Source organism: Anomalospiza imberbis, chromosome 3, assembly GCF_031753505.1.
Source record: "Anomalospiza imberbis isolate Cuckoo-Finch-1a 21T00152 chromosome 3, ASM3175350v1, whole genome shotgun sequence".
NCBI lineage: Eukaryota > Metazoa > Chordata > Aves > Passeriformes > Viduidae > Anomalospiza > Anomalospiza imberbis.
In genome coordinates this window covers 112,263,474-112,286,605 of record NC_089683.1, presented here as the reverse complement: position 1 = coordinate 112,286,605, position 23,132 = coordinate 112,263,474, and the positions used below count along the sequence as shown (strand labels likewise).

At 38.7% G+C, this 23,132-nt stretch overlaps 1 protein-coding gene across 3 annotated transcripts in view; it reads left to right on the top strand.

Annotated features, from left to right (window-relative positions):
• FBXO11 (F-box protein 11) overlaps positions 1–23,132 on the top strand; it is a 71,762-nt gene that overhangs the window by 30,474 nt on the left and 18,156 nt on the right. For 2 of the 3 annotated variants that reach the window (XM_068186534.1, XM_068186536.1), the window contains exons 2-9: positions 5,023–5,150; positions 5,268–5,349; positions 11,040–11,184; positions 12,421–12,550; positions 13,575–13,658; positions 13,746–13,878; positions 18,936–19,042; positions 19,133–19,244. In XM_068186534.1, coding sequence (XP_068042635.1) covers positions 5,023–5,150; positions 5,268–5,349; positions 11,040–11,184; positions 12,421–12,550; positions 13,575–13,658; positions 13,746–13,878; positions 18,936–19,042; positions 19,133–19,244 — 921 coding nt within the window. The remainder of the gene's footprint in view (positions 1–5,022; positions 5,151–5,267; positions 5,350–11,039; positions 11,185–12,420; positions 12,551–13,574; positions 13,659–13,745; positions 13,879–18,935; positions 19,043–19,132; positions 19,245–23,132) is intronic. The other variant, XM_068186535.1, reaches the window with a different exon arrangement.

Here is a 23,132-nt window from a genome sequence, read left to right as displayed (position 1 = left end):
CTGGTGTGAGGAACCTTTGCTCTGGGATACAGAGTAGTATGTGCAAATTCTGTATGCAGTATCTGCTTTCAGGTGTCAGCCACTTATTAGGAATGTTTTTCAAGGACACGGGATGAGTGTCAGTCCCACTACTGATACATGCATTTATTTAACAGCTCACTGCCAGAGACTTGCTCCTTAAAGAAGAATGGTGGGTGAGTGCGTTTGCTTGTTTTTTTGGGGCAGCAGTTTGTTGCAGAGATGTTGCTGGAAGTGCAAATACAGAACGGCATTGAATTTCTGTTCTGTAAGTTATGTGCCTTCATTGTTAGCACTCTTGGGGGTTCCTTCCTCTCTACTCCCTTAAATTTGTGTCATCCTCTCTTCTCCGTTGGAATTTAGAGCTAATCCAGAAGTGGATGCAGTCAAGTAGTTGGGGCTGTCATCTCACAGGCTGGCAGGATGCTTGATAGGGGTATTGCCAGATTTATGGAAGATGAGTTTAATCCAGAGCAAATGAGCTGTATCAGTTAACACCTTAGTTGCTTAATTTGTGTTTTCTTCTAGTTATAAAGATGGACAGTGTTGGAATTTTTTTGTTTTAATAATTTATTATTTTGTTCTGAAGTACTGGTTCTACTTAAAACACTGTTTAATGATCTCTTCCTGTTAAAATTTAGTTTGATAGGCAAGATGAATCATGGCTTCATTCAAATAGGTTCAGTATGGATTAACTTTATTTTTCAGAGCTGCTCTTCTAGATCTACTCTCACTTTGATACGGATTTTCCTGTCTGAAAACTGGTTGGTTAGATTTCTCACCAGATTTTCCCCCAGCTTGCAAGAGCAATTTCAGTGCTGTGTCTGTGTGGAAATACCTGCCACGCCCAGGATTCTGCTTCCCTTGACTACGAATCTTTGTGGTTGGTTGATTTTGCTCCTCCTGCCCCGTTTGGGGGAGGTAGAGAAAACCAGCACAAAAGTGGGATGTTGTAGAGTAAAAACTTAAGTGATCAAACCCTACAGATTAGTGTATGAGCTGCCTTCCTTGGGACCCTCTCCCCCCTTTTTCTTTTTTATGATGAGTCTGTTGGGGGAATTTAAAGCATTTTTCCTTTTTATTTGAAAGAATTTATCAACCTTACAGCTGTCAATTATATTAACAGTGTTTTTTGGAAATATTATCTGAACACATATAAGGTAGAAACGAAACCATGTGCATGTGTTTTGGAACATGATAAGTTTTCTCTAGAAGTGACCTAGGTGTGTATATTTTTTAACAAATAGCTCTTGACAACTCTTTGTTACTTCTCTGTAACTTAAGTCTTCGTGAAACAAAATAAATCAATTGTATATTTTTTTCTTTATTTTAATGTACTCACTTCCACAGCATCTGTGGAAATACAAAGCACTCTTGACAGTAGGTGCTAGAATGGCAAATTTTTGTTCTTTTCATCCTGGAAGTATTTGTCCTTTTTGGTCTTCTGTGGGTCTTAAATCTTACAGTGTTACAGTTCAGGTTCATAAGTTGTTTCGAACTATCAGACGAGAGAATTCTTAATTTAAATTTAGATTTTGACCTGTCAGGGTCATGAAGTTCAGTAAACATGATTTTTTGACATAATTATTTGAAATTATTTTATCTTACTGTACAATATAATTGGTGTAAAATATTCGGGTAAATATTTTTATTTGAGAGCAGACTCAGCTTAATTTAATCTCTTAAAAACTGCAAACATACTGACTTGGTTGAAACTGTGACAGCATCTGGCAGTCATTTCAGCAGGTGTTTGTATGATGATATTAATATTACACACACACTCTTCCAAATTTGTTTATTGACTTTTATGCTTCTATCATCAACAAATGTGATTATAATGCTTTTTATGAATGTTACTGCCTGATACTGTTACCTTTTAAAATAGGGTTTTGCAAAATATTTTGGAGGTACTGTATTTTAAAACAGATATTTCTGCTTTAAAGCAAGTGTACGTTGAAGTGTTTTTTAGGGAAGGATTTTCAAAATACAGCTCTTGCAGTCTGGTTTAAGAGTTTTCTTGCTCAGGGAAGGGCAGTGTGCAGTGTTGAAGAAGAATTACTTTGTGAGCAGCATCTCTCTGAAGGCTCCCAGTGTAGCTGCTTTAATCTGCTCAGGGCTTTCAGGGAGCATCTGGAAGGCTGAATCCAAGCACCAAGGCTGCTGCTTGAAGAGGTCACTCAAGACCTTCAGGTTTCCTGGCACTGTTTCACTTGGCAGTAACTACACAGGATGCATCTGGCAAAAGAGGATCAGTTGTTACTCCTGAAGTGTCAGAAATCCATGCAGAAGCCCCTCAGAAGTGTGGCAAAATCTGCTGGTGAGAGACATCATGGTACCCTTCCCTCGTCTTCCTTGGTGTTCAGCTGGAAAAAGGAAGATTTTAATTCTTCTGATACTTGCTGTGAGTGTGTGCATATCCCTTAATGCCATCTGTGCTGGAAGAGCAATCTTATAGTAGGACTCCTGCCATTTTCCTCAACACACTGCAAGAAAATGAATATATTTCTGTTCTGCTTAGCCAGTCCTTCAGTGTTTCAACCAAACTGACCTTTCCTTCCATTTTACCCCACAGGCTTCTGCTGTCTCTTTCCAGCAGTAATATGTTCTGTCCTTTGTGGCCTCCATGGGTGGTGTTCTGCAGACCTCAGTGGGGTTTATCAGAGATTGAAATTCTCTGCTTTGCTTTCTATTTTTCCCCCTGTTATCTTTGCTTCTTTTGCTGTTGCTGTGTTTCACATGGCAATTTTGAACCATTGTACTGACCGTCCAGAACAGGGGGAAAAACCCAGCTGTTCTGACAGTCATCTTGTGTCTTCAATGCAAAATAGGGGAGCAGGGGCGGCTTGAGACACCATGCTCAAGTCCCCAGGTAGTTTCTGGGGATATTAGTGACAGTAGTCATAGTTACTGTATCAAATCTAAAACGGACACCAGGGCTGCAAAATGGATCCCTGCTGCAGTGTCAGAGTACATTTGGGTGTTTTGCTGTGGGGAGCCGTGGGGCTGGTGGTGGTGCCCGAATTCCTCCTGGCAGGGCCTGCTTCACACCCACGGCTGCTTTGCTGCTCTGGCGTGCCAGGGAAAGGCTGGGAGCTCTACTGTAGCAGCTTCTGTCTTCTGCCTACCTTGTTAAATTGAGAGGGTGTTTTCCATCAGTGAGGCAAAGAAACGGGTAAAACCAAGTGACTGAACCATGAGTGTGCATTGAGTCTGCTCTGAGGTCACTGACCTCCCACAGGCAGTGATCCCCACCGGGCCAGACACGCCTTCACAGGAAAACTCACTACAGTTCATCTATCAATGTCCTTTAGGCTTTTTGCATAATTCATAAATACTTAGCCTTCCTCGGCAGTGAAGTGGTCAGATGCGAGGTGTGCCTGGGAAGCAGCAGACAGGGAGCGTGAGCCAGCTTCTAGCTGAAGTTTCGGAGGTGGCTCTCTTTTAAAAAGTGGTGTGTCCTGATAGAAATTCCACAGTTGGCTTCTGTCCTTAAAAACCCGTGCTGTTGGTGGTTCTTCCCAGTCGTGCGGTCTTGTGGCTGTGCTGGGCTGGCTGAAGGCTGATCATGGAAGTACTTGCAGGTTAATTTTCAGGTGGATTAATGAGCTGATGAAGCTCTCCTCTATTGCTCTGAGGAGTCTGTGTGGAGGTGTGCACGTCGCCAGTGAACTTCATCTTTGCACAGCTTCTGTCCTCTGTTTGGATGTTGTGCTCTCTAATGGTACGTGCTGAGGTTGCCATTTATAAATATCTGCTAAGGAAGGGGAAAAATAGTTTGGGGTTTTGGTGGTTTTTTTCACTGATGTAGCAGCTCAGGTTGCATGGTATGTATAATCCAATATAAGCACAATGTTTTGTAATTTATGTCAAAAAACCCCAAACCAGGAACCCTTAGGAAAATCATGAGAATAAGATTTTGAAATGTGAGTGAGTCACTTCAGAATTGCATTGCTTTGTTTTTTAAACAGACTACTGTAGTATTGGAAGAGTAGGGAAGTTTTATTGGTGGCATATTGTGTTCTTTTTATGTTGTGTTGATTTTTTTTTTTTTTTTTTACATTAGTCTCTTCAACCTAATATATTCAGGAAAACTGCTGGCTCTGTGGCATTGCTTTTATTTTCACATTTTGCCCAATTTAAGAAGAAAAAGGCAATTAAAATGAAAAGGAAATGCAAAATTGTTTTCTCACAGTTAAGCATCTGCAGAAAGTATATATTTCTCTTAAGTGGAGTTGGTTTTAATTTATTTTCTAGATGCTTTTTGTTCTGCCTTTTTAAAATTTTGCAGCTTTATAATGTAATGTTAGTTATAGGGCATGCAGTGATGAGTAATTATTTCTTGCTTGTTTCAAGTACGTTCCATAAATATATGAACAGGGAAAATTGAAACTAATGAATCAAAACCTTTAGAATTATACTCATGACACTTTCTGCACTTCTTTTTTAAAGGGCAGGGAGAAAATCTGCTCTTATTTTTTCAAGTGTAGTTTAGGTAAAGAGAATGTATGTATTTAAAGCTTCCTCCATTTTACAGAAGGTTTTGTGTGATGGCCTGAGCTATTCCCAAAATGTTTGAGGAAAACTCAGTCTTGAGTTTAGTACTAAGTGCTATGTTTACTAAAGGATTTCTTGATAACATGTAGTTAATAATTGACACTTCAGTGTTCCTCATTCTGCTGATAGTGTTGGGTAAAAAATTTGAAGTAATGAGGTGATTGAATTAGCATAGTGAATTAAATGCTTGCAGATAAACCAGAAGCCTAGGTTTTTGCATTTTCTTAAGCTGCTTTTGGTGTAGCTTCTGTGTGTGTTTGGCGAAAGTACACATGAAGGAACTTGGATTTGTGATATTCTGACCTTTTTTTTTTCACTAGAAGTACTCTGCTCTCTAGCACTTCCTCCCCACCCTTCTGACTATGTACTTACCTGGAAATTTCTGTAGCTTTTCCCTGGTATAAAGCAAAACTACAATTCAAATTACTGAATTTCTTTTTTTGTTTGCAGATGATGATGTACCTGCAGATATGGTTGCAGAAGAATCAGGTCCTGGTGCACAAAACAGCCCATACCAGCTTCGCAGAAAAACTCTTCTACCTAAAAGAACAGCTTGTCCTACAAAGAGCAGTATGGAGGTAACTTCTTTGGGTTTAATTGTAAAGGAAATGTTACTGTTTCAAGAATATGAAACTAGTTAGTATTTTTCTTAAGTTAGCTAATGACAGAACTAATTCTTATTTATTTCATTAAAGGGTGCCTCTACTTCAGCTACTGAAAACTTTGGTCACCGAGCAAAACGTGCTAGAGTATCTGGGAAATCCCAGGATTTATCAGGTAATAACTTTTGTACAAAAAAGGGGCAAGGGATAAGGAGTTAGAGACATTTTAACGTCACACATTCTCCCACACAGATTGTCCTCAAACTGTTTTTCTGTGTATTCTCCAGCTAAGAAACAGTAGTGGGGAAAAAATGCCAAAACAAAACTACAGGCTTGTTCTGATCTTCAAATTTGGTGGCATGATTTTAATCAGAATTTTTAGAATCTGATCCTCCGTTCTGTCTGCTTCACTGCAGGCATGTTTTGGTTGTTTTTTATTCTCACAGTGCTATGTAGTTGAATCTAAGCTGCTGTTAGGAGCAATAATACTGCAATGTTTAATTACCATTTCTCATATTGATGGCATTGTTCTATTGCATTTTTAGGGGCAGTTTGGGTATGTCATCATAGCACTTCATTGTGGAGAGAGGGAGAGACTTGGTGTGTTTGTAGATAAAAACCAGATACTCCTGCATACATAATGTACATAGATTTTTGCACAAATCTATGGTAAATGTGCATTGTATTATAAACACATATCCAATACCTCTGTGTATAACTGTATCGTGTGTCTGTTTTATTTGTGTGCACACATTTTATACAGGCACACACCCCCTGCTTGTTCTCTTTTCTGTGTAGTTTTTCAATCTCTCTGCTTCAATTCTTTTTGTCTCCTGACACACTCTCCAGTTCCAGGAGATCTGCTGTCACTTGTGCCTGGAAAATCAACACCAGCACTTGCCAACTCCCATCAATGTGGTTTCCCCTGCTTTTCTTGCTTCTGTTTTTTTAGTGCATGTCTCCCTTAATATTGCGAATTAAAGCTGAGCAGCTGGCACAAGACTTTGGGTCCGTTTTCTTGTCTTCTGTTGAGGTCTGCTCTTTCTGGCTTCTTATTTTCTCCATAGCATAGTTTTTTGTCTTTTTTTGTCCTTTCCCCCCTTTGTTTTATTCTCCCCCTCTTGGACCAGCTCTCTAATTTCAGCAGCTGTTTAAGAACCATTTAACTCCAGATTTATATTTTTGAAATAGCCAGAACCAATTGGACAGAATTCTGTGTAATTTTGCATTGATTTATTTCCTGATTGGTTCTCTGGAGCCTTGTGTAGAGTTGTCTTGTCACAGTCTCTGCTTCTCTTGACAATTCTTAGTTTTTCTTCCATTTCTTTCACTCTTTGCTGTGTTTGTCATTGTGCTTTTACTCTCCCCCTTTGTTTAGTGAGAGTGTGTAACTTTCCAACATGAATGACACTGATTTCTTGAGGAATTCTCCACGCTTTCACTGCACATTCCATTTGTTAGATTCTTGAGCTCATGTGGGGAAAGTACCAGGATTATGGAGGCTTCTCCAGCATGGAATTAACAGAGGACTCACTGTAAACAGTGATTTTACAATTTTACTTTTAAGACCGTGTTCAGACCAGTTGCAATGAAAGAAAGGCGTGTCCTCCTCAAACCATTTTTATTAATCTCTTTCCCAGTATGGGTGATGGTTATTTTTTTATTCTCCCTGCTGAGTTTCTAAGAGATTCCTCTAAATTTTTACAAATATTGATTCTGGTGAGATTTATTTTAGCACGCAGTCCTCTTCACCTCATGTTTTTTGTTGGCATAGGTAATGGTAGCTGTTGTAACCAAGTTGTAGATGTGAGACTTCTTGGATTGTCATGAGTGGTGACTGTGTATTGTCCTCTGGGCTGTACAGGTGTTTGTTTTAGAACTGTCGACGAAATGATGGCATGGGACTAGAAATACAGGAGAATTTCTTGGTGGAAAACCATTCCTTATTGTACAGACTGAGTGGAGGAAAATTCAGTGAAGTTGAAAGGAGAAATGCCAGTCAACTAGAGTTTCCAACTGGAGTGAAACCAGGAGTTGGAAAAACATGTATTTTAATACTGATTTCAGTGTTAGTTCTGCTGGGAGTGTTGCTATTTTAAATTTCTCTTTTCTCTGAACTATGGATTTGCAGTACATTCTGAGACTTGAGGTTACTGGCTCACTCACTGATTGTTCTGTACACTAAGAGCATGCATAAGTTTACAGAACTTACTGACTTTTTAAATTGATTTTTTTCTTTTCCTATTGATTTCCTAAGATACTTTCCCAAGAACAACACATGCTATGTTTCTGGCATGTTTCTGCTTTTTAACAAGAAAAGATTTTTACTAAATACGTTCCCTATGGAGCAAAAGCTATTTGTCTCCATCTTCTCCACTAAAATGGACAAAAAAGGCAACATATAAGACATAATTTGTAATTTTGGATTCTTGGGATGGCATTCTTGGACTTTGTACAAAGAAGGGAATTCACTTTCAGGCTGCTTTCCCTGCTCTTTGTCATGGTATTACTTCGCTAGTCCCTATCAGTTAAATGATCAAAAGTGAAACTGAATTAGCTTTGTGAATATCCTGTGGAAACCGAATGACATAACTAGCTGTGTTTCTAACTTTCAGGTGTGCAGTATATTAAAGCTTACTAAATCATAAATAGTTCAATTGTCAGCTTACATTAGGGCAAAGATGAAGATTGGTGATGACCTCTCACACTTCATTTTTATTTTTATTCTTGTCTGGTTTTGACAATTATTTGGCAAACTGTTTGGAAAACTCTTTTAATATGAGTATGCATTTTGTACACTACCTTGACTTCATCAATAGGCATGAAATTGTCAGGAGTAGGAAGGAGCATATGAATGCTTTTGATCTGGTGGCCAGACAAGCCTTTTAAAACTGTTTTGGCTCATTTTTGTAAACTGAGAGGAAGAACACATTGATTACATCCTTGCTTTGACACACAGATAAAAGATACCCAAGATGTGAAGTGTGGATTTATAGAACAAAAGCATGTAGGTCTTTCTTGGATACAGAGAAGTCTTCACATTAAGAAGCAAATTAGCTTTTTCAAATTATACTGGAGAATTTCACCTGGTAATCACTGTATCAGTGATTTGAGTGGAGAAATCTCAAATCAAGCCCTGCTTAATTGAGCAGAAGGGCAATTTAAATTAAATTGCTCACTTCTACAGGATTTTGAATAAAGCTGAGTGAGGATAGCAAACACCTGTAAAATCATCTTCATTTTGAAAGCACTGCCTAAGTTTCCAAGTAAATTCAACTTGAAAAATTGCAGGGGCAAGAAGGTTAATTGAGGCTTTAAAACTTTTATTATTATTTTTATTTCAAGTGTATTGACACTTTCTCAAAGTTGCTCCTTGTCCCCTGCAGTAAGGAAACACATCTGGATTTCAATTTTAATTTTGAAATCGAGCATAGGGAGGAAAACAGGAGTATGAACTTCGGAGCAGTGGGAGGGCTCTGTGTTAGTGAGCTTCTCCATTCAATAAAAAATTATTCAAGGTCTTAACAGAGATAAAGGAAGAAAAAAACGGTGCAGTTTGTTTATGGAAGTAACTGTTTAAATTGTATGCCTCAGGGATTAGTGTGTTAAAAGGAGAAGACAGGTTGTGGAAAACTTGGGAAGATTTACTGTCTTGCATCTGCAGTATAACATTTCAGCTTTCAGTAAGACAGTAGAAGACTACTTCTAACTGGAAAGCTACCAGAAAAAGATTAATTCAGAAGCAATGTCCAATTATCCTGTGATGCATTTCAAGAGTAATTAGGACTGTAGAAGGAACTGCTCCTGCCTGTTGACACAGGAAGGACCCTTTATATCTCCAGTGGAAAAAAATCTTTTTAAAAACCAGCATTGATAGTGCATGTAACATTTTTTGGTGATGCCCAGCCATGTTCCCCTTACAGGCTGCTTTTAAGCTCTTCAGGCTCCTCAGGTGTCTCTTGAGCCTTTCCAGACTACTTGCATTTCATAAGTTTTACCAACTTACTGGCTTCAGCCTGGCTCATAAAGCTTTGCTTTGTTTTTTCTTGAATAAAAATAATTTTGTAATCTGCCATTAATGCCATTGCAGAAGAGAACTTGGCCAATTTCTGGGCATGCATTCCTGTTTCTTTCCTTGTGTCCCATGCTAGCAATTCTGTAGCTTGCAATGGACTACAGGAAGGAGCTGATCATAAAAAAAATGCTGGAGGAGGTTAGGATACTGTAGGAGCAGATAGCTGTGGGTATGTGGAATGATGGCACTTAGCACTTTGGCACAGCATAGATCTTTGTTGGGCTGAAGTGGCATGTACCTTTAGTTTATGGCTGTAAACTGTGGTACTTCTGTGAGCAGCTGTCAACTGCATAAATACATGAAATGCATCTCTGGCATCTGAGATTAAATTGGTACTCTGGAATCACTTAAGGGGACATTCATACGATGGCACAATAAGGAACACTTTCAGGGAAGGTGCTGCAATCTCGGGAGTATTTCAGAATTCCTACTACCTGGTCTGATCAGAGGTGTAAGCATGGCACCATGGAAAAATCACTTCTGTCACAGTACACAAGTTCTGGTGATGTGGTCTGCAGACCCCAGTTTAAGGTGAGGTAAAAAAGACACAGTTTGGTGGCTGCACTTCCTGTTTTCTCCATCTAACAGCTGGAAATAACACATTTCTTGATGCTGTCTTGCCCAAGGGAATCCTGGGGCAGTTTTTTTTGTTGATATGTGAAATCTCACATGGATATTATTTTTCAGAATGCTATTCCTTTATATTTAGTTGGTCATCTTTCTTAAGGTCACTTCAGTTGGCTTCTTGTAGTAGCCAAAATGACAATCCTGTTGCTCCTTAGGCTCAGATGTTCTAAGGAAATATAATGTGAGGGGCATTACATGGATGTAATTGTGCTGTGAATTTAGCAGGCACAAACTTTGAACACCTTGCATACAAATCCTCTAAACTTTGGAAGCTGCTCTGTGTGGTTGTGCCCTTTAGGATCGTAGAGAGGATCCTGAAGGCATTAGCCAAAGAAGTGACCTTTGCAAGCAGAACTTGCCTGCTTTGAGGAGCCCTGCCCCACGAGGGTCTGGTGAGAGCACAGACTGCAGCAGGGCTTTCCCAAAGGAATTTGTGTTGTATGTGGAGTGTCCATGTGCCCATGAACAGGGTTTAACAGAGTGCACTCCTGTCTCCACACAATGGTATGGGAATACAACTTTCTCCAGCCTCTGAAGAAATGCATCTGGCAAGACTAATACTTCTTCTGGTTTAGATTTTTCATTTCAAAAGGAAGAACATAAACGGGAGTAAGTGGAAGGAGGAGACTTGGGCATTATTGATGGCTGTTGATTTCCTACATCCCAGATGTCTTCTTTCCCTAATGTGTTCATTGTGGGAGAACAAGGAAGTCTTCCTAGTAGTTTTTCCAGAGAATGACTATTTCTGATTAAATTGTTTTGTGTTTGAAAACATTTGCAGACATTTTGGCTTTGGGACTGCATTATTATTATTGTATAGATAATGTGGGTTAATTGAACCACAATGAAGCTAATAGCAGTGAGAAGCCAGCATTTCTGGAACATGCACAGTAGCCTGCTTAACATCTGCACTTGTTTGCAGAATGATTCCTCCAACAGAAAAGGTGAAATAAGAAGTTTGGAAAGAAGACTTGAAGTCTGTAACTTCTGTCAGATATTTTGCCTTTGGTTTTAGAAGAAACAAGCTTTAAACAGAAGGCTGCCTTGAGATAATTGACATTTTAAAAGGGAATCTTTCAAGTGACAAGTTGGTAATCTTTTTGCAGTCAGAATTTTAACTCACTAGATATGTCAATAACCTTGTATTGATTACTGTTTAATAGCAGCACCTGCAGAACAGTATCTTCAGGAGAAGTTGCCAGATGAAGTGGTTCTAAAGATCTTCTCCTACCTGCTGGAGCAGGATCTCTGTAGAGCAGCTTGTGTGTGCAAACGCTTCAGTGAGCTGGCTAATGATCCAATTTTGTGGTAAGTGAAAAGCTATTCCTCATTATCTTGAGAAATACTAGATGTGCTGCTCAAGATGCCAGTACAATAGAAAAATTGAAATACTGGTTACAATTAGTTGAAGGAAAACCACTTGTATTTTATTATGTCTGGTTTAGTTAAGCATCATTTTTGTATTATAGGTATTAAACAGTAAAACTTGATTCTCTAGTAGTGTAGATACTAGTTAACAATGCCTTTTTAAAAAAATCTGTTCCTTCAGTTGCCATTCCTTCTTCCCCCTTTAAGCTTTTTTAGGCTACTATGTGGATTGTGTTCCTTCATACAGAAGGAAGAACACATTTCTTCAACTTAGATGTGAGCTTTGTCTAGTGTTACTTAAATGGAGTTTTTGTTTGGTGTGAATTTTGCTTGCTTTGTTTAATGGCTGGGTACCTGGGCTCTTTTCCCCCATATGAGTCTGCTCTACCCCTGGGTTACTGAGAGTTTTAATAAATGAGAACTAAATTTGTAATTTTTTATAAGGGAAAAAACCAACATATTTCTTGAGCTGCTTTGTTTTAAAAGTAAAGATTAAGACTAAAAGACAAATAAAATAACATCACAGAACTACCCCATTTTCCTGTCCTAAAGACAGCTTTGGGGATGCCTTGTCAGATGAATTACAACTTCTGTGATTCAGTGTCATCCTGTAAGTCTGGGCTTAATATCAGCAGGCTCAGACACTGCAATTATTTGCATTCTGGCACTAATGAAAAGAATCCAACTGCTGTGTGCCGTTTTCTTCTTTTTAAACCACTATAATTTGCTCACTGATGAACTCTTTCTGGAATACAGTGCATCACTTGTTCTCAATGAATGCATTTTTCAGTCTTTTTTTGGCAAGGTGAGGAAGAGGTGGTGACACGCTTGGTCTTAAGTTTTGTTACACTTGTGCTACTAGATTTTTAAATGTTAGTGCTGCAGTTAATGTACAGTTTGATTCACAAATAGTGTATGTAACTGCTTAAGTATCATCATGAAAATTGCATGTTCAGATTTTTTCTCTTGGTTTATGAAACACATACAGATTTTTGTCAGAAAAACACAAAAGTCAGTACAACAAAAAAAATTGATTTTTAAGCGGTAGGTGCTGATATTGGTCATATTCACTGTCACTGGCAAATTCTGTTAAAAAAAAATCCTGGGTTTTAGCCTTTGGTTTTATATTAAAATGAAAAAGTAATCAGAAACACATTAATTTTCTCTTCTGCTCAGGAAAAGATTGTATATGGAAGTATTTGAGTACACTCGTCCGATGATGCATCCTGAACCTGGTAAATTTTATCAGATTAATCCAGAAGAATATGAACATCCAAATCCCTGGAAAGAAAGCTTCCAGCAGCTGGTAACAGTTTTATTCATTTATATTCAAATCCATGGGTATTTATAAAAGTAAAAACACCAACTTCTGAAATGTGGCTGACAACAGTAATTATCTTGAGTTTAGACTTTAAGATCCTTGTGGTGTTGTGCAGTAGGGGGAATTCAGAACTTATTTCCTGTTTTGAGGCACACTTCAGGGAGACACCACATGGTAAAGTGGAGTCCTCAAATATTCAGCTCTGCTGTGTTGGGGTTTGCATCACTGAAATTTTCTGTACGAGATTGTCATGGTCTGAGATTCACAATGTGAAAGATGCTGTTGCCATATCTCACTAAACCAGTGTGTGTGTGCTGGTTATCAGATTTGTGTGCATCTTCCTCTGGTTAACCAAACACATACTGGTAATATCACTTGGGCTAAATAGTGATTGCAGCTGGCCTGACTGGAGGTAAAAAAAATCTCCTTTAAGGAATGTGATTGCACCTCTAATCCAACATTTCAAAGGTATTGAATCAATGGCTGGGCATGGTACTAGGAAAACATAAGGGAAATAAACATCCATGTGAGTGTATCACACAATGCCATGTGTTGTTGATTAATGAGTTTCTGAAGTGCATTGAGGACAAATGCTTGACTTGGCTTCTTAGTTTAGTATTCAATCACTAGTGAAGGTATGGGGTTCTCTTTTCCTCACCATATAAATGCAATTTTTGTGGCAAGCTGCTAGAGAATCAAGAGATGGAAGTAAGGACAGCTCTTGTGGAATGTTTCACGTGTATGAAGCTTTTCAGTCAGTTTTGAGGCTTCTGGCTGTGTAAGTAGTTGGACTCTTGGCTTAGTTAATCATTCCCTTAGGCTCAGATATTTTTTGGTGTTGTCATTTCAAATTGTGTGCCTAGAGTGGAAGGTCAGTATATAATCCTTACTTCCTGGGACAAACTGGTATCAGTAAATGGCTTATTAATTAGGGAATTGGTAGATCCCTGTCCGTGCATTCAGGCCCACCTGTCTGCAAACTTCTCACAAACTCTCTTCCTTGTTTCAGTACAAAGGAGCACATGTAAAGCCAGGTTTTGCTGAACACTTCTACAGTAATCCTGCAAGATACAAAGGAAGAGAAAATATGTTGGTATGTTTATAAAGCAGTTCTTAAAATATTTATATACCTATATAAATGGTAATGGACATTACTCTAAATCTGTTCCTTTTCTTCTAGTATTATGATACCATTGAGGATGCTCTTGGTGGAGTTCAAGAAGCTCATTTTGATGGACTTATCTTTGTTCACTCTGGTATATATACTGATGAATGGATATATATAGAGTCTCCAATTACCATGATTGGTGCAGGTATGTAAACTGGGAGCATCACTGTCTCAAACTTGTGTTAATGACCATGTTAATTACCATGATACTCAGGTGTATTAAATATCCAGTATAAATGCCCATCTTCCTTCATCTTCCTAGCAAATAAGTGGTTTTTGTACAAGCATCTCTAACTCAAAAGTAGCTGATGCTTCAGGCTGAAGTGCTGTTGTCTGCTTGCTAGTTCTCAGAATAACAATTTATCTTTTCATTCCATTATGAGAAAAAAATGGAATTTGTCAGAAAGCTTATTCAGTAATAGGACTGCAGTTGAAACTTTTACATACACACACACACACACACATATATACATATATATATAAAACCCATCTCCAGAGTAGAAGCCAGCAGTGGCAACAAGCCTAAATTAGTATCTGTCCCATTTTCTTCAGTATCATAATTCCATCTTGAGGAAGGAAATGAGAGCATCCAGCAGAAAGATTCTGAGACTAGAGATTCTTCCTCTGTTCTCTGCCAACTGTTCCTCTGAACAGGAACCTTTATGGAGAAGGAAATAAGACTTGAGGAATAGGAAAGGTTTAGGAAGTTAATATAATATACCAGGCTGCAAATTGTGATACTTGTGGAGCTGCTTGCTTTTTGTGTCACTACTAGGAGCATACTAATTCCCAGTAGCATGGAACTGGTAGGAATTCAGGCTGTATTACTGTCCAGAAGAGATTCTGGTTAAGGAGTCTCAGACCTCTTGCTCCTGTGGTGATCTACAAGTGAATTACCTGCTGTCTTGTGTTTTTGAGAAGCTGTTTGTCGAGGTTGGTTGGGTTTACTTGGTTGTGGGTTTTATTGAGGGTGATGGGTTTGGGTTTTTTTGTTTGTTTGTTAGGGTGGGGTTTTTTTTTCATTTTGGTGGGTGTATTTCCTATGGATATGTTTTTTTGTTTTGCAAAGTCTCTCTTTTTGGGTATTTAACTGTTCTTCATACCAACTGTTTTGTTCTTGGGTGAGACTGTTCTGGCACTTCTTGCCTGGGTTTTGCAGCCTTGGCAGGGAGAATGGTTTTGAGCAATGCAGTCAGATTGTTCCAGTGTTATTCTGAAAAATTGTCCCCACAGATCTGCAAGATGTGGCTGTGTTAGTATGTGAGTTTGTCAGTTTGTGACTACATTTCTGGAGCTAACATTCTGAACATGCCCACTTACAGTGCTTTGGTCTGTGTTGTGGAGAGCTTTTGGAGCACAAACTGGATTCCTTTTGGATGAGACTAATTTAAGAGACATGTTCCTGGAATACTCTTACTGCCCAGAGTGTGTTCAGTCAGAGGGACCTGCTGAGGACTAGTGCAAAGTCAGTCCCTTCTCCCCTCCCTGTCCTGCAGCGTGTGCTGGGGGTGGCTGATCCTCAGCACTGGTTCCCTCTGTGGTACCACTCCTGTGTTAGGCTGCAGTGCTTGCTAATGGAGATGTGGCCACAGACAAATAACCCCTGGCTTCCGTTGTACAGGAGAAAGGATTATAGTAAAAATAGGGCAGGTCATATTCATGAAGTGTTTAAAATCCAGAGAAACTGGATCAGCACTGTCCTAAGATATAAGATTTCCCAGGCACTTCATGACACTTGAAATGATATTGTGAATATCTGGGTAAACTTCTGCATGTTCTTTGTCTCCTTTCCAGTTTTGAAAAGCCATCTGCTTTCCCTTCCTCTGGAATTAACCTAAGTTATTCAGAAAAACAGTTATCTTAAGTACAGTCCTTTAAAAGCCAGGGATCTGTATTGTGTATTTTTGTAACAGAATAGCTGTCTTGGGGAACAAAACCTCCAAGAGAAATCCAGCAATGCTAGATGTATTTATATTTCAATTTTTGGCACTGCTGACTTCACTTCCTCAGACTTTCTCTACTGAATGGTGAGTGACATTGTAGAGAGAGTCAATTTTCATTTGACTGGAAAAGAAAACAAATTAAAGTGAACCACTAAGCCTTGGAGAACTACCTCTTCTCTGTTCAGTCTGGCATGCTTTTCAGAATGGTAGGATTAAGGCAGCACCAAATCTCTCTGCATTTCTACTCCAATTTCTTTAATAGTTTATTCTTCTGGCTTCAGAAGAAGCACAACATTATTAGAAAGGCAGCTTAACATACCTTGAGCTTGGAAGAAGCTTCTGCTTGGTCACATAAGCAAAATGTGCTTCAGAATAATGTCTGGTTTTCTGAGTTTTTTGTTCTGTTTAATTTTGGGGTTATTTCTTCCCCTAAATCTGAGGGAAGGAGTTGGTTCAAAAGGAAGGCTTTGGAAGTATTACTTTTACTCTGGCATATCTGAATTGCCAAGAAAGAAGCCAGAGGAGAGGTTCCATAAGAAAACTGTTGATTCTGGTTCAGCAGACAGAAATACCTTTGAATTTTTTAAAATAGTTCTATTTTCCAGGGTTGGAGAGGAGGGTGTGTTTGCTGTGGGAATAGGAGCCTTCCATGGAGTGCTCATCTCACTCAAGACACAAAATCTCCCAATTGCTGGGTTTCAGCAGTTGTACAGACATGTCCTGATCTGAGACTCTTCACTTAATGTGCATTTTCAGAGTTACAGCTTTCATTATTTCCCTTCATTTTCCATTTGATTTAAATAATATGCAAGTAAGTGAAAATGGATTATCAAAAGATTCTTCAGTCAAGAAAAAAATTATTAAAACCAATAGGAATTGTTATTGTCATTTTAAGGGTGGAAAAATCTAAAACTAAGAACGCTATTATAATTGGATGTTGTTTTACTTCAGAGTGCAAGAGTACTTTCACATGTCTGAGTTCTTCAAATACCCATTCTGCAGCTTTGAGTTGAAGGTTTTATTTGGGACTGGTTTAGGTCTTTGTGGTTTAAATCTGTGAGATCTAAAAGAGTATCTGGTTTTTGCTTGGTACAGTTGGACAGGGTCACAGTTAGTTCCTGCAGAAGGTAGTGATTTTTTGTCTTCTAATGCAGGGAAAAGTGAAATTGTTTTATTCCTTATGAGGAATTAAGTAATTCTGAGGCAATATCCAGTCAATGTATATTTCTTTAGACAGTCCCTTTCTGTAGGTTTTGCGTTCCATTATTTCTAAATGGTCTATCCATGGTCCTTAAGCTGAGCATGAATTCTGATCCTGGGGAACATGACTCTCTTAGGTTTCAGTAAACTGAATTCTTGGGAGCTGTATTTGGCTTGATTACAAAATAAATGGCACTTTTCTTCCATTTCCAATTCTAGCACTGGTTTCTTTATTCTAAAGTGGCCTAAGCCAAAAGCTGAAATAGATATATTTCTCTGAATGATGATTTCACAAAGATTAAGTAGAATGTTGCAGAGAATTTCATTGATGCATTTGGAATGAAACTAACGCTTAAGGAAGTCTTTGCTGTTTTCCTAGGGAGATCTAAGTGCAGCGATCTTACTAACTGGCATGTTCCATGATGGGCATTCTGGGACCTTCCCAGCTCAGAAGTTATTCCCTGTGTAGGAGCTCGTGTGATGAGAGGAAGGTGTCTGTAGAGAACATGATCCAAGTGCTTTGCAAACAATTCCACAAATCTGTTTGATAGTTTCAGCGCATCCAATGTGAAGTGCAATTTTTTTGTGCCACCCTGAAAGTTCTGATACTGAGTTATGGCTCTCATATCCTCCTAGGGGCTCTGTTTATTTCCTGGGTTTGGTTTGCCTGCAGTACTGTGGTGCTGTTCCTTTCTGTGTGCTGAAACACACAGATTTGTTTATGCCACTGCATTTGCACCATGGTGAATATATAGAAATGTTATGAAACCACGGAAAAATGTTTTGTATGGTGACACAACTCCACATCAAAGCCTCTTTTAGTTGTTATCTAGTACTTAGTGAATAGTGGTGTAGAGGAGAGCCAGTCTACTTTAAAATATTTGCAGCTCTGCAGTAATGAAAGCGGAGATTGGGCCTTTAGATAGTGAGAACAAGCTGGATAATAATGTAAATGTTGCCTCATTCTGACTGACATCTTTCTGCCAGAGTGATAAAGAACAGGACATACCGCTTGTCTGTACTAATGTCACCAGACAACAGAAAAGGATCTGCTCCTGAGGAATCCTGTGTGGAGGCTTTTCAGTAAAATGCAGAATTTAGGACAAATACCTGCTCACGTTTGTGTTGAGTTGGGAACAGTTTAAAATGCTATCAGATAAGTTACCTGCTATAGTATGTGAAACTTCCACCTTTATATTTGGTGTATTGAGGGAGGGCGGCTTCTGGCTTGCATGTTTAATGTGCAGGTTTGAATCAGACAAGCGATCTTCCTTGTGAATGAGCGTCATTGAATTTATTCCAGTGGGTGGCTGAGGTTAACCGGTGCTCCCTCTGCTGGCTTGTGCCATCCCAACGTAAACATCACCTGCCTTTGGATTAAGGGTAAAGAATCGAGCAGAGCCTCACTGGTAACACAGGAAATCAAACGACACATTATACTTTTTACAAGGGAACCACTTCATAACCTTTTGTACATACTGCCAGTAGTATAGATCAATCTAACTCAGTAAGTTTTGGTTTTGTTAGTTTTTGTTTTGTTTTTTTTTTTTTTTTTCCTAAAGAATAATGAGGCTATCAATTCAAAACTCTGAATCCTACTTTTAAGAAGTGTGGGGAGGTCACGTGTAGGTCATGAGTAGATTAGTAAATAGTGGTTCATGTCAGTGATGGAATGTATGTTTTTAGCATCAGTAAAATGGTTTGGAATACCAGAAGAAATTGTACTTGGAGCAGAGTTAAACTGCCTCTAGCCTGGTACCCATGTTTAAGCTGTTCATTCAGTTCATTGTAAGTAGTAATCAGAAACTAGCTCTGTAAAAGAGGAGGTTTTTCTCACAGTACTAGATATTAGTAAATTGGTGTCAGATTGTCTTAGTTAAAGACTAGTTTCTTCATTGTCTTTGAAACTTCCTTTTTTAAGATCCTTTTGACAGGAAGGCTATTTATGTGCCAACAATAGTGTTAATTTTCCTTTGTTGCTTCAAACAGAATTCTGTAAGTATGTTGAGGATTTTTTTCAGCAGCATAAGCTAAGACTTTTTAATTGTTTTCTTTGCAGCACCTGGAAAAGTAGCAGATAAAGTTATAATAGAAAACACTAGAGATTCCACCTTCGTTTTTATGGAGGGTTCTGAAGATGCCTATGTTGGATATATGACAATCAGGGTAAGAATCTCACCCATAAGCAGATCTTTAAAAAATTTATTTTAATGCCTGAGCAGTTAAATACAGCATTTCTGTTTTCTTCTTTTTCAGTTCAACCCTGATGACAAATCTGCTCAGCACCACAATGCACACCACTGCTTAGAGATTACCGTGAACTGCAGTCCAATTATAGATCACTGTATTATCCGAAGTACTTGTACAGGTTAGTGGGCTTTTTATTGTTTGAAGAAACACAACAAGTTGAGTATGATTACTATTGGCATGTCTTTATTTTTTGATGCGGGTACTCAATACAGGTCTGCAAGCCTTAATTGCCTTGGAGCATCACTGTTAGAGTGACTTCTTTGTGTCCAAAACCTCTGTGATAATGTGTACTTGGTTTTCTGTTTGAATCTGTGTGGACTCTTGGGGCAGTTGGTTTGAAATAGAGAAGTGACAGTTAAATAAACATACCTGGGTTTGGTGTATGGTTGTAGCTGGCAGGATGGGGCATTTGAAAGGGTTACACATGGCAGTTGTTCATTGGGTTTGCTCTGATATTCAGTATTGGGATTGATGGCATTGAACTGTCACTAGATATAACTGCTAAGCTCAGCTCACTTCTGAGTGGAATGATTTGACGTGTTCAGAGGATGAGTAGTAGCTCTACAGGCAGAAGTGTTGAAAGACTCACTTCACCATCAGAGACAATCAGGAATTTATACTACCTCATTTGGGGAAAATTAGTAGTCTAGGTTGAGGAAAGAAGGAATCATAGTCTGGAAGTGAGGAGCTGGATGGCCATTTAGTCACCAGCAGGAAGACATGGCAGTTTGTAGTCACTGGACACAAGACATGGCAAGCTGAACATCTTTGAACACAGCCAGATGAAGTGGAGTTGGAGTGTCAGGAAGAAGAGGTTCAGGAGAATTAAGATAGTGAGCTGTCGTGTGGAAATGGCCATGTGAATTTCCCCAAGGTCAGCTAGGGAGAGGGAATGGATGTGTGCAGCAGGCTGTGTATGGAGGTTGCTCAGCTCAACATAAAGGCAAGGAAAAAGAAGAGTTCTTCCAGCTAGATATAAAAATTACATTTTTCTGGTCATGCCTGTGAAGAATACTGCAGGGAACCATGATGAGGATGGTAGGATTCCTGGTGTGTGCCTTCTAGAGGAAGATGAGCTTTCTTGAAGGTTTTGAGCTATAAACCCCTGCTCTTGGTCAAGGCAGTTCTCTGCTTTGCAGCTCTGTGCTTTGCATCACCATGTCTTTTATTGGAGACACATCAGTAAATACTTTAGAAGTGTTAAAAATTACAAAAGAGGAGCAAAGGACAGCGAGCTGCTCCCAGTATCCCAGTTATCCCAGTGTTAATGCTAATACTGGGAAATCAAAATATTCAAAGAAAAGGTGTTCTGGAACTTATCATATACCAGTATTTGGGACCCTGACAACCAGTGAGAGGAATTAGATAAGACCGCATTCAGATTGAATATTAAAGTAGTTGGAAGAGCTGCATGATTTCATATGGAAACATGCTTATATAAGCTACTAAATCCTGATATTTTTGTGAATGTTATTTATGAAAATTAAGTTTTGATCATTTTTTTCATGACCACTTTCCATTTCTGAGAATTTTGAAGTTTTGTTGTCACCAGAGGACACAAAAACGACGCACCATGGCTGTGGTCACGATGAAGAGACTAATTTATTTCCTATGACTCCAATCATTTATAGTTCTCAAAAGGTGCCAGTGGATTGGGAGGGTGAATGTGCCACCTCTACAATGACACTGGACAAGCTACCAGTCTATCAAATTTCTCCACCTCTGTGAAAGAATGCAAAACAATAGGTTGTTTACAGAAAGTTGCGTGAGAAAGTTCTCTACGAGAATGTAAACTCAGAAGGCTTTAGAAAATCTTAAAAAAATCAGGGCGACATCTTGTTCCCTCCAAAACTCTGGATTTCTGAACGTTTACTGTATTGAATTGTTGATTCTCTTCTCCGAAATTAAAATTTCTGTTCAGTTTTGGAGGCTGTGTGTAGGCTATACTGTCATCACTCATCGATTATCAAGTTTTAGTGGCTTTTTAATCCTACCAAGCCTTGCTATTACCTACTCAGGAAGTACTGAGTTTGTGTAAAAAGGGAGGAAGAATGGCAGTCTGCCAGAAAAGGCATTTACTGTTTCCAGATAATTGACATCTCTGAAGTATTGATCCATAGGCGTTCAAAACCTCTTTCCTAGCACATGCTTGATATCCTTTGTGTAGATCTCCAAGTTGCATTAAAGCATATTTCTACATTATGTCATATGTAAAGTTCTTAATGTATGTCATATGTAAAGATGGGAGCTATGTAAGTGCAAATGCATTAAGCTGGAGGTTCCTGCTGACAGTCCAAAGGATCTTTTGAAATATTTTCAAATAAAGTTTAAATGGCAAGAGTCTAGAGGTTTTGTTGCATCCATTGTAGAAGAAATCTATGTTAGCCCTTACCTTGATGGATAAAAGTAGTAGTGGATGGCAATGTTCCTTTTTTTAAAATATTAATATTGCTGAAGTGTGTGCAATCATTATATTCTGAGTAAACAAAATAAAGCTTAAACCACTACTACATGTGCTTTGTACTCCAAAAGGACCAATTTCATACAATCAATACTCAAGTCCAGTGAAGTGAGTCAGAATAGAGATTGCTTTCATTTAAATAAGCAACATGTGATAGAAGTATGCTTTTAGAACATCACACTGGGTTCCAAAAATCCATAGCTCCTCAGTGTCAGAAACAGATAGAGGAAGGGGAGTGAAAGCAGTTATGAAATGCAAGAAAGAAGTTGTTATTAACAGTTAATACAAATAGGAAATTAGCAATTGAAGGAAACTGTGGGGCATCCCTCCAAAATAAAAACACACCATTTTACTGCCACAAATAACTTGATAAACAAGAGAAGATGCAGCATCTCTCTCGAAGAGACAGTGCTTGTGTCTTAATTTGGGGAACAAAGCAGTGATGCTGATCCATCATAGAATGGAAAATTTTGAATGGCAAAGTGTTGTGTAATTTTTGTTCCATATTTAATGAGAATAGGCAGGAATGATAAATGCCCTCATCCCCTAGAGGGATAATGAAACACATTCCACTCTTGACAGTAACTGTGGATGAGGTTAAACAGCTGTAAAAATAGACATTCTAAAATAATGCAGGAGTTTAGAAAGAACGGGCCAAGATATTCTCTGGCTTCCCATTGTGTATCAATGGTAACTTGAAACCTCGATGAGATGGTCTTTGTCCCTGGGGGAGGTGGGAGGGGAGAGACTACCCAGGATGAAGTATGGCAGGAGTACTGCCTGTTGATCCTGGGTAAAATGATGAGGTGTAAATGCAGGGGTTTGGTCAGTCAAGAATTTAAAATTTAGGATGAATCAAATTAGTGTGTATTTACAGAAAGTTATAATGGTTGCATGACACTGTTGGCATTTTTGATTACTTTCTTTGACCAAAAGAAGGCAACGCTCCCAGTATAATTACACAGCTCCTTGAAAAATGTTTGACATCAACACACAGTGCCTTAAAATATTAGAGTTCTACAGAATGCCTAGAGCCTACACCAAATAGATGAAAAATAACTTTCAGGGTAACTGTAATGGCTTTTTTTTTTTCTTTTTTGTGGTTATTTCAAAGATGACTTCTTGACTTGAAGAAATAAGATCCATATTAATGAGACCTGTAGACTTTACTATAGAGTATTATAGATACAATATGAATGTAATATAACTACAGTCTTAAAAATGACCAGGAGGATGGGTTGCTATGACCTTCCTGGTAGGTGGACTGTCAAACACCACTCAACATTAGTCTGACAAAGTGCAAGCTGTGTTACACACAACTTGATTTTGTTCCTGTTTCTAAGTGCTAAACCCCTCTCCTGGAAAGCTGGGAAAAGCTTAAAGAGTCACTGTGGATAAAGTGCTAAATGTGAGCCCTCATGTAGTCAAGTGGCCAAAAGAACTGATGTGCTCCTTAGTTACACCTGTGGGAATACCGAGTAGAAGTAGAGAGACTGTGTTCATGTTAACGCCTCTGCTTGGTCCTGCTTCAGAATAAAGTGCTCT